The sequence below is a fragment of the Coffea arabica genome, chromosome 2c (assembly GCF_036785885.1).
Source record: "Coffea arabica cultivar ET-39 chromosome 2c, Coffea Arabica ET-39 HiFi, whole genome shotgun sequence".
NCBI lineage: Eukaryota > Viridiplantae > Streptophyta > Magnoliopsida > Gentianales > Rubiaceae > Coffea > Coffea arabica.
In genome coordinates, this window is record NC_092312.1 from 11,492,190 (window position 1) to 11,507,957 (window position 15,768).

General features: G+C 36.5%; 2 protein-coding genes across 7 annotated transcripts; one reads left to right on the forward strand and one right to left on the reverse strand.

Annotated features, from left to right (window-relative positions):
• The first annotated feature begins 1,041 nt into the window (after positions 1 to 1,041).
• On the forward strand, positions 1,042 to 4,854 carry LOC140004033 (uncharacterized). Of its 6 annotated transcripts, none has more exons than XM_072074346.1 (4): positions 1,042 to 1,193; positions 1,521 to 1,625; positions 3,530 to 3,729; positions 4,396 to 4,854. In XM_072074346.1, exons 2-4 carry the CDS (start codon positions 1,533 to 1,535, stop codon positions 4,649 to 4,651), a joined length of 549 nt encoding a protein of 182 aa, XP_071930447.1. In that variant the 5' UTR covers positions 1,042 to 1,193; positions 1,521 to 1,532; the 3' UTR covers positions 4,652 to 4,854. The 6 variants fall into 6 exon arrangements, with proteins under 6 accessions (XP_071930447.1, XP_071930443.1, XP_071930444.1 ...); XM_072074342.1 differs by having other exon boundaries at positions 1,053 to 1,193; positions 1,513 to 1,625; XM_072074343.1 differs by having other exon boundaries at positions 1,189 to 1,329; positions 1,513 to 1,625.
• Positions 4,855 to 8,880: 4,026 nt separating this feature from the next.
• Positions 8,881 to 10,356, reverse strand: LOC140035033 (uncharacterized). The gene has a single exon (XM_072074348.1). It carries the CDS (start codon positions 9,952 to 9,954, stop codon positions 9,040 to 9,042), a length of 915 nt encoding a protein of 304 aa, XP_071930449.1. The 5' UTR covers positions 9,955 to 10,356; the 3' UTR covers positions 8,881 to 9,039.
• Between the last annotated feature and the right edge of the window lie 5,412 nt (positions 10,357 to 15,768).

Sequence of the window (15,768 nt, forward strand, 5' to 3'; positions counted from 1 at the left end):
AATTAGAATACATCATTCTAAATTTTGCTGTTTATGAAATTTTTTCTGTTGTATGAGAAGGGTTTTAAGTCTTTTTTTTTTTTAAATTGAAATAGTGCCTCCTGTAATTGCAAAGTAATTAATGGGAGTTTTGTGAATTTAAATAATAAATGAAAACTAACATTTGATAAAAGTGAAACTAAAATATGGACTCTGAAATATGCAGCTGTTAAGTTTTTGAATTGTTAAGTATTGAAATATTAATATTTGAACCTATTCTACATTAAGTGATAAGTAAAAACTTATCACTTGTTATTTTGAGTAAGTATATTCTATTTTTTGTAATCAAACAAGCCTTAACATCACTTTTTAGATGTTGTATTTTTTATTATCAAACACAAGATTTGAACCATTAAATTTAAGTATTAAATTAAATTATGGAACAGGGTCTAAATGTACTAAATAGTACATTTGGGGCACCCATTAAAAATTCTTGGAAATAAAAAGCGACCAACTGAAGTCACAGAAGACCTCAAGTCCTGACTTCTAGGGATGGCAATGGGGGCGGGCACCCGCCCCACGGGGGGTCATTGGGGCGGGGGGTGGGGGGAAATTCCCCCTGTTTAGAAACGGGGCGTGAGGCGGAGGTATACTTCCCCGCATATATGTACATAATTATATATATAATGATATTATCAATTATGCTACTAATTATACATGTCTATTAATAAAATTTATTAATTTTTTATACTAAATTTATTAATACATTTATGTTAAATTCCCAACTACACTTAATACAATAACATTTTTTCTAAAAAAAACATAATAATAATTTAGTGATTGTATTTGTATCAAAAGTAAAAACTTGATTATTTTAATTATATTTGTTTTATCATATTAAATTGTATTCAAATAACTTTTGTTTTATTATTTTTATGAGTTTTAATTGTGAAATTATAATAAATAATAATTTGATGATGTATTGATATTTTAGTACTTGATTATTTATTTAAATTTAATTATAATAAAATTATATAATAAAATTTTTTTAATCTTACACGTGCCCCGGGGGGCGGGGGGAGGTGTCCCCCGCCCATTGCCACCCCTACTGACTCCTGAAGAAGCACGCTAAGTTTAAACGATAGCTCATTCAATCGAATCATTAATATTTGATAATTAAACGACACAAGTAGTACTACTACTACTATGAAGCGGTAAGTGCATTAAGTTTATTCCGCTCTTACAAGAATCCAAGAAAGTCTCCTCCCCTCCCAGAATTCCAAGAAACCTCCTCCTTCGTTACTTTACTTCTTCCTTAATTAACAATAGATTTTTTTTTGGTTATTTCCGGTAAGTACTTAGTCCACAGTATATATCTGGTCTATAATATCTTCTTCAATTTCCAGACACCTAGTAATATTGGTGGGTTTTTTTTTTCTCCTTTTTTGGCCCCGTGGGATTTTTTATGCTTGCTTTTCTGTAACGCTTTTAATACTGTTGTTTAACTTTTGCGGTGTTGATATTGAATTGAAGTGATATAGGCTATTGTTAAGATGCCTTCTTCAACGCTTTTGCTGTTGGTGGTGTTTATTATTGATTTGATAGCTTTTGCACTTGCTGTTGCTGCTGAGCAAAGAAGGGCTTCTGTAAGTTTATTCCCAGACTTCTAATTTGCCTTCTTCTATGCCAATTTAGAGTGGTAGATGGAACTCTTTTTTCTTGATTATAGCTTGAGGTTTTGGTTAGAGCTGCTGGCAGAAAGTTGCAATTTTGTTTTGGTTCGTGATCTGCTAATATTTAATTGCAATTTTGATAAAGGCCTGTTGAATTTTCATGTGCATCAGAAATAGAATCCAAGTCTATCTGCTGTTCTCGAGTTTATGAATTTCCCATTTTAGGTATTCAGGTAGCTAATTTTACAGTATAACCATTCATGTTCAGTGTTGTGGATGTGATATGGAAATATGTGTTGAGCATGAACATTCTAGCAATAAATCACTGTAGGCCTAATGAGAAAAATTATAGTTTGTGGTCATCATCTGCATATTGTCTTTGCGTGTCTTTGCATATCGTAGATTTGTGTCTCTAGTTCTGCAGGTCTCAGTGTGATAAGAAATTTTGATGTCATTTATGTAAGACCCAACTGACACATAACATATTGTATACATTTCATGAAGGTCTCCATGTAAAAACTGCTTTTTTTTTTCGGTCTCTGATATAACTATAGAAAGGGCATTCATTGACTAGATAGAAACGTATGTGCCCCAATAACTGAAGATTCAATGAAAATCAAAAGAGAAAATATTATAGAGATTGAAGGGCTTGAGACCAAGGTTCAGTAGGGGCTTCCAATGGTTGGGAAATTTCCTAAAAAAAAAAAAAAGGATTAGGCAAGAATGACTGCAAACGATGCTTTATAGGTGTTTACCATAGGAGGATTGCAAACTGGTTAAGCTATTCAGGAAACTGTAGTCTGTTTTTTTGGCCGCCCCAACCCTGGTTTTACAAAGAAGAGATTCAGTGATTGTGTATAGGAAGCCTGAAATGTGAAAAATCTTGGAAGACAACATGCATCAGTGAAGTGATGGAGATTATTGTCCTCTTCTCTGACTATTGTTCACTGTGTATAAAGTGCTTGTGCTAGTGTGATGGTTGTGACTATAATTGCCTGGGCATGAAGACCATGTCAATGCCCTTTCAAAAATCCACATGGAGTCTTTTGTGCAGGGTAGGAATTAAGACTTAATTGACGGAAATAATTTAAGAGATAAGCGTTTGATTTCTTCTCTGCATGTTCGGATTGCCCTCATCAAAGTCCGGTAAGGGACCTGTAGAGCTGGATGGTCTGCCTGAAGCCAGCCTCTCACTTTAGTTGCTTCATTTCTTAACCTGACTCTTCTCTCATCTGTCACTCCCAAATTTACCTTAGTCAAGGCTGATGTAGAGAAGCAAAGGGGGAATTGTAAACATTTGTGGAATTCACCAAGAAACAGTTTGCAATCTAAAATTGAATTGTTCAGTATCTAAATTTTAAAATGGTAGTGCATGAACACAAGTTTTTTATCAGATCCTCCAATATAGCAACTAGTATCAAATTGCTTGCATCATAAGCAGTGGCTTTTATTACTAATTGTCTTGGAAGGTGCACCATTTTAACCATTTGAATGACCTTAAGGTCGCTATTTAACAGACCATCCTTGAAAAGAGTGATAGCATAAAGCTGGAATAATTGTGTTGAATTGAGGCAGTTATCTTTGCTTACTGTAGTGCCAATTAATAGGCATCAAATTTGAACTTTTTTCCCCCCATTTTTTGGCCTCAAAATATCCTTAAACACTACACAAACTTGTTATCCAGAAATTGATAAGGAATACCAGAAACACCTTTACATCTAGAATTGGACTTCTATTAAGCTTAATTACTTATATATCTCAACTGTTGTAGCTCAGTAAATGATATTGCACTGGAGAAGTAATCAGTTATTTCTTTATAGAAAGATTGGCTCAAATTAGAGCACTATAACAATTCATGTGCCTCACTTTTCTGGCAGGCAACAACTACCGCAAATGCTACTTCAAACTATTGCGTCTATGAATCAGATGTTGCAACTGGCTTGGGTGTGGGGTCACTGCTGTGCCTTCTGGCAAGTCAACTACTTGTGATGTTTGCAAGTCGATGCTTGTGTTGTGGCAGGGCACTACGACCTGGCCGTCCAAGGACCTGGGCAATTGTCCTATTTATAACCTGCTGGTATGTTCTATTAAATATTACTCTGCCTGCTCTTCATGTTTGCTTAAGATGGCCATTTTGTACTCTCACCCATGGTGTTGTTAGTTTTACTTGGAAAGCTGCACTTAAAGCCAAGCCCAGGCAAGCTCTGACACAGTCAGAGGTGGGTTAAGCAAATCTGACTTGAGCATCCACTTCACGCTTTGTCTTTTGTTGTCCTGAATATTGAGATTGAGCTAACTCAGATTTATATTTAATAAACTCAAGTTTGGCTTGAGTTCTGTAATATTTCTTTCTGTTACTTTTCCCGGATGTCTTCTTTTGCATTCTTATAAACCCCCAACTTTTTATGTTTCAACAACAAGAAACCCTAATGGGCTTATGATGTGTGCATAGCACGTAATATTTGCACTCTAAAATAGAGAAGGAATTCATTAGTGAAAGTGTGAATAGACATGCTTAATTTTGTATTAAGTTATGTTTTAGCTTGGAATTATATTGCTTAAGCTTGAATCACTTGTAAAATGATACTTAACTTGATTCAAGCTCATTAGTCTTCAAATCAAGCCCCAGCAATTTGATTAAAGCTCTCTTTGATCTCAACCTGACTTGCATCTTTTATTTTCGTGAAGAAAATGGAATTTTTTCCTGGATTTGGATAAATGGCGGTGCATTCTTGGTTTTCAGGTTGACCTTTTTTATTGCTGAAGTGTGCTTGCTAGCTGGTTCTGTGAAAAATGCCTACCATACCAAGTACAGAACTATTGTGTCTCAGAACCCTCCTTCCTGCGAGACATTGAGAAAGGGGGTCTTTGGGGCTGCGGCTGCATTCATCGTTTTCACTGGCGTACTCTCTGAGCTCTACTACGTGAGTTATTCAAGGGCTGATGATGGATACCTCCCTAATGTTAGGGATGCTGGCATAAGGATGGGGGCCTTATAACAAGAGACCACCAACATATCTAGAGATAATTTTATTAGAAAACTGAAGTACGATGGATGGTGCTTTAATGTTCTAGGATTTGTTGGGTTCTCATCTGTAAATTGTGGTGCTATTCTGAAATGGAGGTGCGTATATGTACGAAAACAGTTGCCCCTCCTGTTCCTTCTAACCTCTCTAATGTCTTGTTCTGCCACAGTTCCACATATTTGCCTTTTTCTTCTTGTCCTTTCTTTTATTTTCTCTATATAATTCTTGGTGGAGCGGTACAGACGTTGCTCCTCCGGCATCGAGGTTAATGTCATTTCCAACTCAGCTCAAATGGTTGGAGTCTCTCTGGTCTTGATAATCCCTTGCAGCAGTCAGAATGACATTAAGCAGTGAAATAAATTCCCAAAAGCAGTTTGGCTTCTTCTTCATTGGTATGCATTTAACGTGCACGAAATGTCAGTCTTATGAACTTTTGGAGAGGCCACTGCAATTTACCTAAAAGTTTTATGAAGGGGTCCTTGCCCTTTATTCTTGTGATATTTGTCCTGATAATAAAGACATACTCGTTTATGAACATGCACTGGACTTGTCAAATTTATTTTCCCTTTTCAAATTTATTTTCCCTTGTCAAAGACAGAAGTTTGAAATTTTTTTTTAAATTTCCGACCAATTGCTTGTATTATTGTAAAAATCAAAGAGATAATTTCGAAACCTCACCCTTGATGTCTGATAGCATCACTGACCTTTCCTGAGGTTTCAAAGATATCACTAACCTCTCCTAAAACCAATTTTTTTCTAACCATGTTAGCCCAAAGCCAGAAAAAAAATCATTTAAGGAAAGAGATGATATTTTGATTCTAACTCTACACTTTTGTGTCGATCCACGCTGAATTTTCTACCAAGTTGATTTATAATATAGGGTAGGCATAAAAGGACTAAAAATGTTGGGCCGGGGGGGGGGGGGGGTTTAAATGCAAACAAAATAATGGTTAGAATACGATTTTTTTTTTTTTTGGAAAATTTTCTACCTAAAATTTATCAAAAATAATTAGATTAATTTCATGTAAGGTTGGCAATGCAGGGCCAAAAAAGTAGGGCCGGGGCGGGGGAGGGGGAGAAAGGAGGGGCGTTTAAGTATAAGATCAATTGTTAAACCACAATTTTTTATGAATTTCAATATTTTTCTATTCTAATTAGTTGGCCTAGATAATTATTAGAATTGCAAGGATAATGCAACACAAGATTAGCATGGGATGAAAGTTTGGGGCAGGTGGTTCGAGTGCAAAAGTAATGGTTAGAATAGCCATTTTCTATGGATCTCAATTTTTTTTAGCCTAAATAAGTGTTAGGATAGAGAATATTGTAATATAATGTTGACATAGGAGAAACCAAAAAGTGGTGGTTTTAGTACAAAAGTAATTGTTGGAATTTTTTTTTTTTTTGTCCATCAATTTTTATTCTTTCTCCAGATCGTTTGTGCCTAAATAATCGCAAGAAGAGTAAGGAAGACTGGTGTCTTTGGATCCCACCTCTGTAGTAGGGGAAGTAAGCGTAGTTCTGAAACATTAGGGATGCTAAATGATATTGTTGAAAATCTTGGGGATGTTTTCTGAAATTATCCCAAAATCAAAGGATGGACTGTAGTTTTGACAACTACCTTTTGAGGTTTGGAAAATGTCTCCTTAGCGGAGAAGAAATTAGTAAGGCTCCAAATTTCCAATATCTGCTTTCAAGTGCAGAGGCGTGGTGTAGAGAGTTGCGCCTTCAATTGCAGCTGGAGGTATGATTTCTCTAATTTTGCCCCTGCAGCTATTGAAAAAGAAAGCGACATAGCAGAAAGTGAGAAACAATTAAATTATAGCTAGAAATCACACCACGTATTAATTGAACACATGTTGATGAGATCCAACTCAAGTCTTTTAAGTAAGTTAGGAAAGTTAAAAGAGAACGGTTTATTGTCAAGGAGATTTTGATCTAGTGGTTCAGATTGAAATGTCAAAATTTAGAAGTTTTGAATTCCAATCCTTGTATTCCTCCTTACTTCTTAAATTTCATCCCTCCCTACTAGGAAAAAAAAATTTAGAGAACCCAGTAGTTAGTTTTTTGGTCAAGTTAAGTTATCACCACAAATCTAGCAAATTTTTTTGGTTAAGTTTTTAGTACTTTTTTAATTTGGTAGTTTTGAGTATTGTTTTAAGTTATTTCCCGTGTATTTTTTTTATTTACAGTCGATTTAGTAGCTTGAGTATCGTTTGAAGTTATTTCTTGAGTATTTGTGGCTTACAGTTTTCGATTATAAAGAGGGCGTCAAATTGTTGCATTTAGTTAAGAAGAGTGAAAACATGAAAGTCTTGTTTTTATTAATTAATAATATATTGTTGAATTTTTTATCTCCCTTTTCTTACACATCTTCATGTGTGTAAATTAGCCTCCCTTTTATGTATTTGTGCGCGCTTGAAATTGATCTCCCAATTCGATAATTTTGGGTTCTACAATAATTCGCTGGCTGCCTATTGATTCAAAAACAGGTTGGAAGGCGTGCTTTTTAACTAGACGCCTTAATGTAATGTAAGTGCTAGTGAAAACGCGCTTCCTTTAGCATTGTGACATTATACCCTTAATTACCTTGGCTCATTGGAGTGAGGTCAGTAAACCACATTATTCAACAGTATCCTGACTTCTCCTGGTCAATTACAAAGGCATTTTTTGAGCTGTGGGTTAATTAAATTTCTATATCTGCCAACGGGTCTCATCACCACAAATTCACAATACATAGATGAGGTTAAAAAAGATCTTTTTACTTTCAAAAGAAAATTATATCTTTGTCACCAAATAAAAAAAACTTGAAAATAACTAAATACAGGAAAAAAAAAGAAGTGTGAACACTTTTAATAGGTAGCTTTTTTAATTAACATTTTGCTTATAAAATACTACTTTCTTTTATTTATCATCCAAATGAATTGAAGGAAGACTAATGTGCATTTAGCCAAACTACTAAATTTAAACTAAACCCAATGTTAAAGAAGAAATAGGAAACAAATTTTTAAAAGCCTACTAATATTTCAAGTAGCTGGATTCAAGCTTAATTTATTCAAAATGAATGTCATATAGTTGGGTGGAACATCCGACTTTTTAAGGAAAAGAACATATCGATTAACTTTGTAATAGCTCCCGCGTGAATGGTCCAGCGACAGCGCCTTTCACCAGTGAACCTTGAGGTCACAAGTTCGAGTCTCCACTTCGCTGGATTCCTCTGCGCACTTAACGTGTTCGGGCCGGGTTGGGGCGTCAGGTCCGGACCGCAGGGGATTAGTCGGGCCCTTCTAGAATCTCTAGCGGGATCATTTAGCTAGCCCTTCTAGCAACTATCCAAATGTTAATCTCTGTTGTTATTTGGCTTGGGAAAAGCCTTCAGCAAAGGGACAAAGGAAGGAGAAAGTAGAACGGCAGACTTTATATTGGTTCTCTTAGTAAAAACAAACCAAAAGGAAGGAAGAAAAAATAATAATAATACGTGCCTTTCCCATATAAGCAAAAACCGAAAGATGAGTTTATAATCAGGATACACTCGTATTTATTGATTTCTCACAGCAATTTTAATTTCAAACGAGGTGAAAATCAGGACTAAGGTCTTCATTGCCATGTCCATGAATTTTGAATTAATGTGAGATTTCAAAGTTTATATTGTTGCTTTATCAAATTCCTAGAGAAGCCTTTCTTCAAGGGGGTAATACATGCTATTTGACTTGAATTGTATAGTCTTTCAAGCACTAAATCGAATTTAATTATTGGTGCATTAAAAATATGAGTGAAAAAAAATGCTCATGAGTGAACGTGAAGCAGGCAGTGTTTATTACTAGTAGTTTAGAACCATTCTCTTCATTAATTGAACTCCACCAAGATTGTGAAAGCATATCATGTATTTTTGCAAGAATCTTCCATCACATCTAGTCATCCCTACCCAGCTCGACAAAGACCCCATTCATCTCTTCCCTTGTGCCTGTCGAGTCCAATTCCTGTTCCATAAGAAGAACTTGTGGCTGAGAAACATAACCCTCGAAAGAAGCAATTTTTATTAAACATTCTCTTATCAATGAAGAGAAAAAAAAAAGAGCTTGATGCTCATATTTATAACCATGAAGCTGATAATAAAAGAACAGCTTCAAAGATCATAGTAAATATTTTGATCCCAGATAGAAGAAAGCCACCAAAAAAACAAAAACACACCTTACATCTCACTATAGAGTTAAGCATCGAGCACTGGTTCAACTCTGTATAGAATGTTATGACCGAAATTAGGGACAGATTATGTACATTAATTCATCCGCCAAACATGATGAGATCTGGATCGAAACAACAAATACAGATGATCCCTTAGTTATCAATTTGTTTGTTGTCCCTCAGGGCTTAATCTCTATATCATCCCACGGAATATTGAGGTCAGCTGAAACCAATGGATCCATATCATTCCAATTCCAGTAGTTTGGCATTTCGGCCAGGGTACTGCTGGTATTTGTTGTCTGACCTTGCCACGATGACTGAGAAAAAACACCAGCACTCGTTGTAGATGGAGTGACTGTAGTAACTGTTGATGATTCCAGATGATCAAGCTCCGCAGTATAATCATAAGCGTTATTCAGGGATAAATTGGAGCAAGGAAATGAGCATGGGATTGTATCAAAAGGGCTTAAACTAGAGAATGAAAATTGTAAACTATGACGATCTTGAGGCAGCGATAGCATTGGACCAGTAATAGCATTGCTCATCGAAGTCTTGCTGGTGAAGGCATTGATTGGATCATGCTGGACTGAAGAAGAACTGCTAATCAAGGCCTGGTAAAGAATATCAGAAATATTTTTCTGGTCATTAATAGTGGCTAGAGGAGAATTATGACAATCTCGCTGGCTCTGAGCAAGATTGGCATAATTCCTGTTACTACTGCCGCCGCCAACAATGGCAGTATTGGTGGTGGTGATGGCAGTGGTGATCGTGGCAGCATTTGCTGTCTTCAGGCGCTTGTTTTTGCGACCACCGCCAACGGGCACATTACGAAGAGTCCCTCCATTAGTCCAGTGCCTCTTACAAGCTTTGCAAAAATGGCGAGGTTGAGACTTGTTGTAATTGTTGTAGTAACAAAACTTTGTATTCGAGGAACCACACCTTGGACACTTCAAAGGCTCTGATTGCTGTTGCTGATTCTGTTGTTGCCTTTTCGCTGGAGGGGGTTTCGGCAACTCCACCGCGCCAGAATCCAACAAAGTTTGGTTCCAATCCAGTGGATGATCACTCGAAACTTGTTTAGTATTTAATCCCATCTTTACTTTCACGCAAAGAATCCAAGGAATTAATGCAGGTAAGAAACACAAAAGAGAATTCCACTAAATTTGATTGCTTTCACTGTTAATGTCTGTGCATATGATCAAACAAATTCTAGCTGGCTAGCCCCTTTGGATGGTGGTGCAAGAAGAGAGAGGAACCTGAAGAGGACAAGAAGTATCAAATTGTTTTGCTCAAGGCAAAGGGAGTGCGGCTGTGATTGTGAAGATATAAGAAATTGGCAGACAAGGCAAAGTAGAACGAAATTCTTAGGAAGGCAATGAGAAGCGAGCATGTCTGAGATTCTCTTTATCTGTCTATCTATTTCTAGTTCTCTACTAGTACTAGAACTACCTATCTATCTCTCTCTTTCTACCAATCTATCTGTAAAACAATGATAACAAGAAGAGGGAGGGAGGGAGGGAGGGAGAGAGATCTATAAATCTATACCTCTATTTTCCCGATAAACTTCAATGGTCCAAGAGGGTTTTGATTGATCCTATGTGGGTTGTTGGGGTCCTCGTGTCAACTATATAAAATTCCACCCCCACCCCCCCCCCCCCCCCACACTATATCTATATAAAATTTCCTTATTCAACCCTTATATATTCTTTTCTCTCCTAAAAAGAAAAACACACATTCAAATAAAGAAAGCGCACACCAATGTAAACATTCCATCCTCTATGGTGGGCTGAGTGGTTACTTCGCCCCTAAGCTGAGGGTGGCAAGCAAGAATGGACACGGAAGGAGTCTTGGCCGTTGATAGTGCTTTCCATATAGGGAAAAATGGAATGTATGCATGTAAATTGAAAGATACAACTCGGAGGTTGTTTTGAGGTTAAAAAAAGAAATGAGTTTCCATGTGGAATATATGAAGGTATTCGATTCAATAACATTTAATCTTGTGGGGTTCCAAAGTTGACAGAAAGAGATGTATATCTGCGTAGAAAGAGAGACTCGTATTGTTTCATGCAGTCCTTTTTAATTAGCACACACAAATGTAGGGATGAAGAAAGAATGGTCGGTGTAATTGTCTGCTGTTCTATAACCATTCATGGTGGTGATTGATGATGATGATTAACTCTAAATCATATAGTGAGAGTGAGAGAGAGAGAGAGGTTAATTAGGTAAAGGCGTTGGAGCCTTGGGGTGTAAACCAGTTGTCACCACGTGATTCCTCGTGGGGGCGGCCAATTTTTACAAACTTTTTAACCCATAACAGATTCTCGCTCTGTAGTAGTAACATTTAGATTTTCATAAGTGGAAAATTTTTCCCTAGACATGCATACATACAAGGGACGGGAGGACAAAACTTGTATACAGCGTACTAGTCAAAATTATTCTTTTATTCGATTCATGTCTCACTAACTAGTCTGTAGGTGGTAAGTAAGCAGTCCAACATAACATTAAGGCAGACTCGCCATTTTCAATAATTGTGGTGAAGAAAAATCTATGCGCCTAAAAGATGTAGTAATTCTTGCGGGTGCTCATAGGCTTTGGCTGTTCATCTGATCCACCGGACTGAAAATCTATGCCACAGGCCACCAAGGACGGACTATCCGCCGTATAATCTTCAGCCTCTGAACTGTATCGGAGTCTTTTCACTCGATTAAATTCTTTGGCGCTGTCGTTTGCATTTCAACCATGAAATCATTTTAACAGCAATATGTGATGGCTCAAGTACAAGCAAAATTGTCTCATAAATAGTCACCAGGGGTTACCGGACAAACTGCTAGCAAACATCCGGGATTGAAATTTGATATAGGTGCTAGCTACTAGGTAGTACCCGGAATTGACACCGGAGTCACCAAGAAAATGATGATGACGATGGAAACCTTCATGATCAGTCTTGTGGAGGGGTCTCTTGCTAGCTTCATGTGGAGGTATAGCTAGCCTAGGTACTGGCTAAGATTATTGTTAATTTGATTTTGCAGTGGACAAAAGCTAGTGTTAAATCGTAAATCTTTTCGCTTTCGCCTCATGTTGATCTCGCAGCATCATAAGACGATTGAAAATGTTGAAGGACTTGAAATGCTTATCGTTCATGCTCAAAAGTTCACTTTGATTAGACTTTTGGGATATATTATCAGGCGACGGACTCTTAACAAAAACTTGCATTAATATTTCCTTCGCAACGGATCTCCTATTCCACACTCTGTGTCACTCTCTGTCTCATTTTTTATTATATTGCTATTTCTCCTGCATAAACATCATGTTTTAGTTCTTTTTTGTTTTCTTAACATCCAATACCTATTAATTGAGTAATACATAAAATTTAACAAACTCAAAAAATCAAAATGTGTGGGACAGAAGATCCGTTGCGTCCTTCCTTATACTATATAAGATTGAGTTTTTGTCAAAAAATAGGTTGAATTTCAACGGCATAGGTGGGGACTTTCTAGGAATGTGAAATATTGTGTATTAGTTTAAAAACTTTAGGTACAAGTTAAGAAAGCATGCATTTGAGTATGTTTACTGAAATCACTCCATTTTAATACATTTAAAGTTGTCATTGATGAGCCATCTGGGTATTGATGGAATGTGTAATTAGTGTGTAACCGTTTTTGCATTTTGTACAACCCATATATGCTTGTGTGTCGGTGTAATTACCGGAATACTCCTTAACTATCAATAATTCCCCTTTTCAGCCACAGATAACCGTTTGAGATGTTGCTTTGTCTGAAACGTTTGAATGGTAATCGGATTTAGGAAATGAGTCAACGATTTCTCTATTAATGGTAGGAACTCATTTATCTATCATTTATAATCTGCATTTATGAACCACAAACGTTTGTCAGTTTATCCCCTTTCAATTTCAGGAGTTAAGTTTTCCCTTTTTGCATTTATCTACAACGATTTGCCTCATCGTTTTCTCTTCCATCCGAGTTCAACTTTAAAATTACCTATTATTTCGTCATTAATTACATCCAATTCAATTGCCAAACCTTTGGTATGTTAATGCCTAAACAATTTATTATCAATTTCTCCCTGTTCGCATTCTAGGATTGGAATAATTTTACCTGACTTCATACTAATCAGCTCAGAATGCTTTTCAGTCCTAGCTACTCCTAGTGGTTCAACGTGAAGTTAGATTTCACACCCCCTCCTAAAATTTTTCAATTCCTCCCTTAATTTTGTCAGTGTGTTTTTAGTACTTACAACTAGCGATTCTTATCGCGTTGTCTAACTTCAATTGGTTTGAGTTGGTTATAATCTTATATGTTTGGAGCAACAGCGAGTAAGAGCTCTCGGTGGAGATTCTGGAATAAGGTTAGCTTTCTGTGTTGTTCTGTCTTTTTGCATTATCAACGACCTTCAATTTGACACAGTTTTATTGTAACGCTGTGTGAATTGATTGATTATATCGTTTATTTTTTCATACTAAGTTTTATTTCTTCTCACAATATACTATTATTTGTTCAACAAAAAAACCTCCTTCCCCACAGGCACCTAGTCTTTGGAAAATATAAAGAGTTTGGATTGAAAATCTGATCAAGTGACAAGAATTTGTACACTAATTTATAAAATTGCGCTGCATCACTACTACCCATTTGAATACAACTTTCTCAATAAGAAATGCATCAATAATACTACTTATTCTCATCTACCCCATCCCTTTTTGTTACCGGCCGGTGTTTGGCTAACAAGGAGAAAACAACCCAAGTTCATAAAAAATGTAATCACATCCCAACAAAATGTCCTTGACTACTTTACCAACAAATCCAATCAATCAGAAAGGAGGAGGAGGAGGAGCAGCAGCAGCAATAGATGTTCCAGATAACAAAATCAGGAGGGAATATGCAGGAAATGAACAAGGTCGGTCGGTTAGGTAAAGCCACTTTACGAGTAAGATGCCTCTCCCTAATAGTAGTAGGTATTAAAAGACCGAACAGAATATTTGTCGGACAACCTGCAGGATATAAATATAATGGCTTCCTCTTTATTAAGTGTGGCTTCACTTCTTTATTAAGCATATAATACTAATCAAAGTCCAACATCAACAGCTGATGAACGACATGGAGTTGGAATCCCTCCCATTCCATGTTAGTGAATAAACAATTCTCCACGTATTTGAGTTCACACATCATTCTATCCAACTAATCGAGTCAAAATCTTAGTGTAAACATGCGGAATCATACTATTATTATTTTTGGTTTGTAGAATGAGCAGCCCCTGTCGCAACTGCAGCGTATCATTGTCCTTCGTACAATCAATGCATATGTTGGTTGCTAATATATATATATATATATATATATATATATATATACACTAGTAAAAGGGTTTCATTCATACAAGAATGATCAGCCGGAGGTTTTTCTCTTAGCCGAATGTTTCGAGTGACTGGCATCATGGGATGCTTCCAACTGGCCGCTGGACCACCGGATGGACCCAGCTCCAGGTTGGAAAATGATTCTGATGAATTAGGTGGTGGGCTGTGCTAAGTTTATTCATCACTTCATTCAGCTAAATCCTATATGATATTGAGGAGGATATCACAAAGTAGACTGCCGACCCACCAGAATCATGACCGGATATGATTATCTCCACAAACTAAAAGCATGCTACTAAGTAACTAAACCTTTCTGTCAAAACCCTCTCAAACTCAAAGGGTAGCTCAAGGTGACGGAGGACTTGTGTATGTTTATTAGCTCTCTGTCTCTCTCTCTCTCTCTCTCAGACACACACACACACACTAATACATACACATATATATATATATATATATAGAGAGAGAGAGAGAGAGAGACAGCTCTAGAATTAGTGTATTATAAGTAACACTACTATCTAGACAAGTTAATTAGTACATATATATATTATTACTCATTAGTATAAAAAAGATTAATAGTCCTCTTCGTAGTTCATTCCTGTGCTATTCATGCAGTAAGCAAAATACCCGAACCAATTCTTTGTCAGTCGGCACTCTGAGAATCCACCAAAAAATTCTAGGGGCCCCATCCATTATCAATTTCGATTTGTGTGGTGATAATGGCTGTGCTTCGGTCATGGCTTCCCATAGGCTGCATTTGAATACAGAGGATTCGGAATTCTCTCAAATAAAAATGCCTGTAGTTGTCTACTTACGCTATTTAAGAGGTATTTAATAATTGATACTGTATATTACAAACCCCCCAAGTGCCTATTCAAACAACTATTGGAGTGATACGGATTAGGTTTCAAATGCTTGGTCAAATATTGCTCAAGCCAAACAAAGCCATATATATATATATATAGTATAGTTTCTTATTACATGCATTACAAGCCTCTACAGCTTGAGCCTACAGGGATTACACATGCAAAGGGGAGCAAGGGAACATTAAAACAAGTAGCCAAATGGGTAATGAATTGACACATGCATCATTACGAAAGGACAAGGACGTGGTACAATCTGGGACAAAATTCCATTGTTTGGCATATCCCTGTCAAGTAGCCTAGTAATTTCATTGAACGACCAGAAAAATTCAAATTTGCACTAGAATAAATAAAAACCAGAATTGAGGCTAAGGAAGGGTATTGCGGTTTACAATTACATGACAAATATTGGCATGCCAAAGCGAACAGCAAGTAACATGTCCAGAGCATCGAAAATGGTCCTACGTGAACATTATTAGCATGTGGTATAGGCTCAATCAATCAACCAACCTAGCAGTGCCCTCAAGAAATTTATAAACATATATATATATATATATATTTTTTTTTTTTTATTTTTTTTTTTTTTGGAATATTTCATATGTACAACCTAGGAGTCTTTGCAATTTCAGGTCTAAGTTCTTACAACTATTAATTTCAGTTTTCTCGAAATACATGCAGAGCTT

Bases quoted from the DNA above. Each gene is read 5' to 3' on its own strand.
- LOC140004033 (XM_072074346.1), top strand. From the start codon at position 1,533: ATGCCTTCTTCAACGCTTTTGCTGTTGGTGGTGTTTATTATTGATTTG. The intron at 1,626-3,529 runs GTAAGTTTATTC...CTTTTCTGGCAG, and splicing joins CTGAGCAAAGAAGGGCTTCT to GCAACAACTACCGCAAATGC. The intron at 3,730-4,395 runs GTATGTTCTATT...CTTGGTTTTCAG, and splicing joins GTCCTATTTATAACCTGCTG to GTTGACCTTTTTTATTGCTG.
- LOC140035033 (XM_072074348.1), bottom strand. From the start codon at position 9,954: ATGGGATTAAATACTAAACAAGTTTCGAGTGATCATCCACTGGATTGG.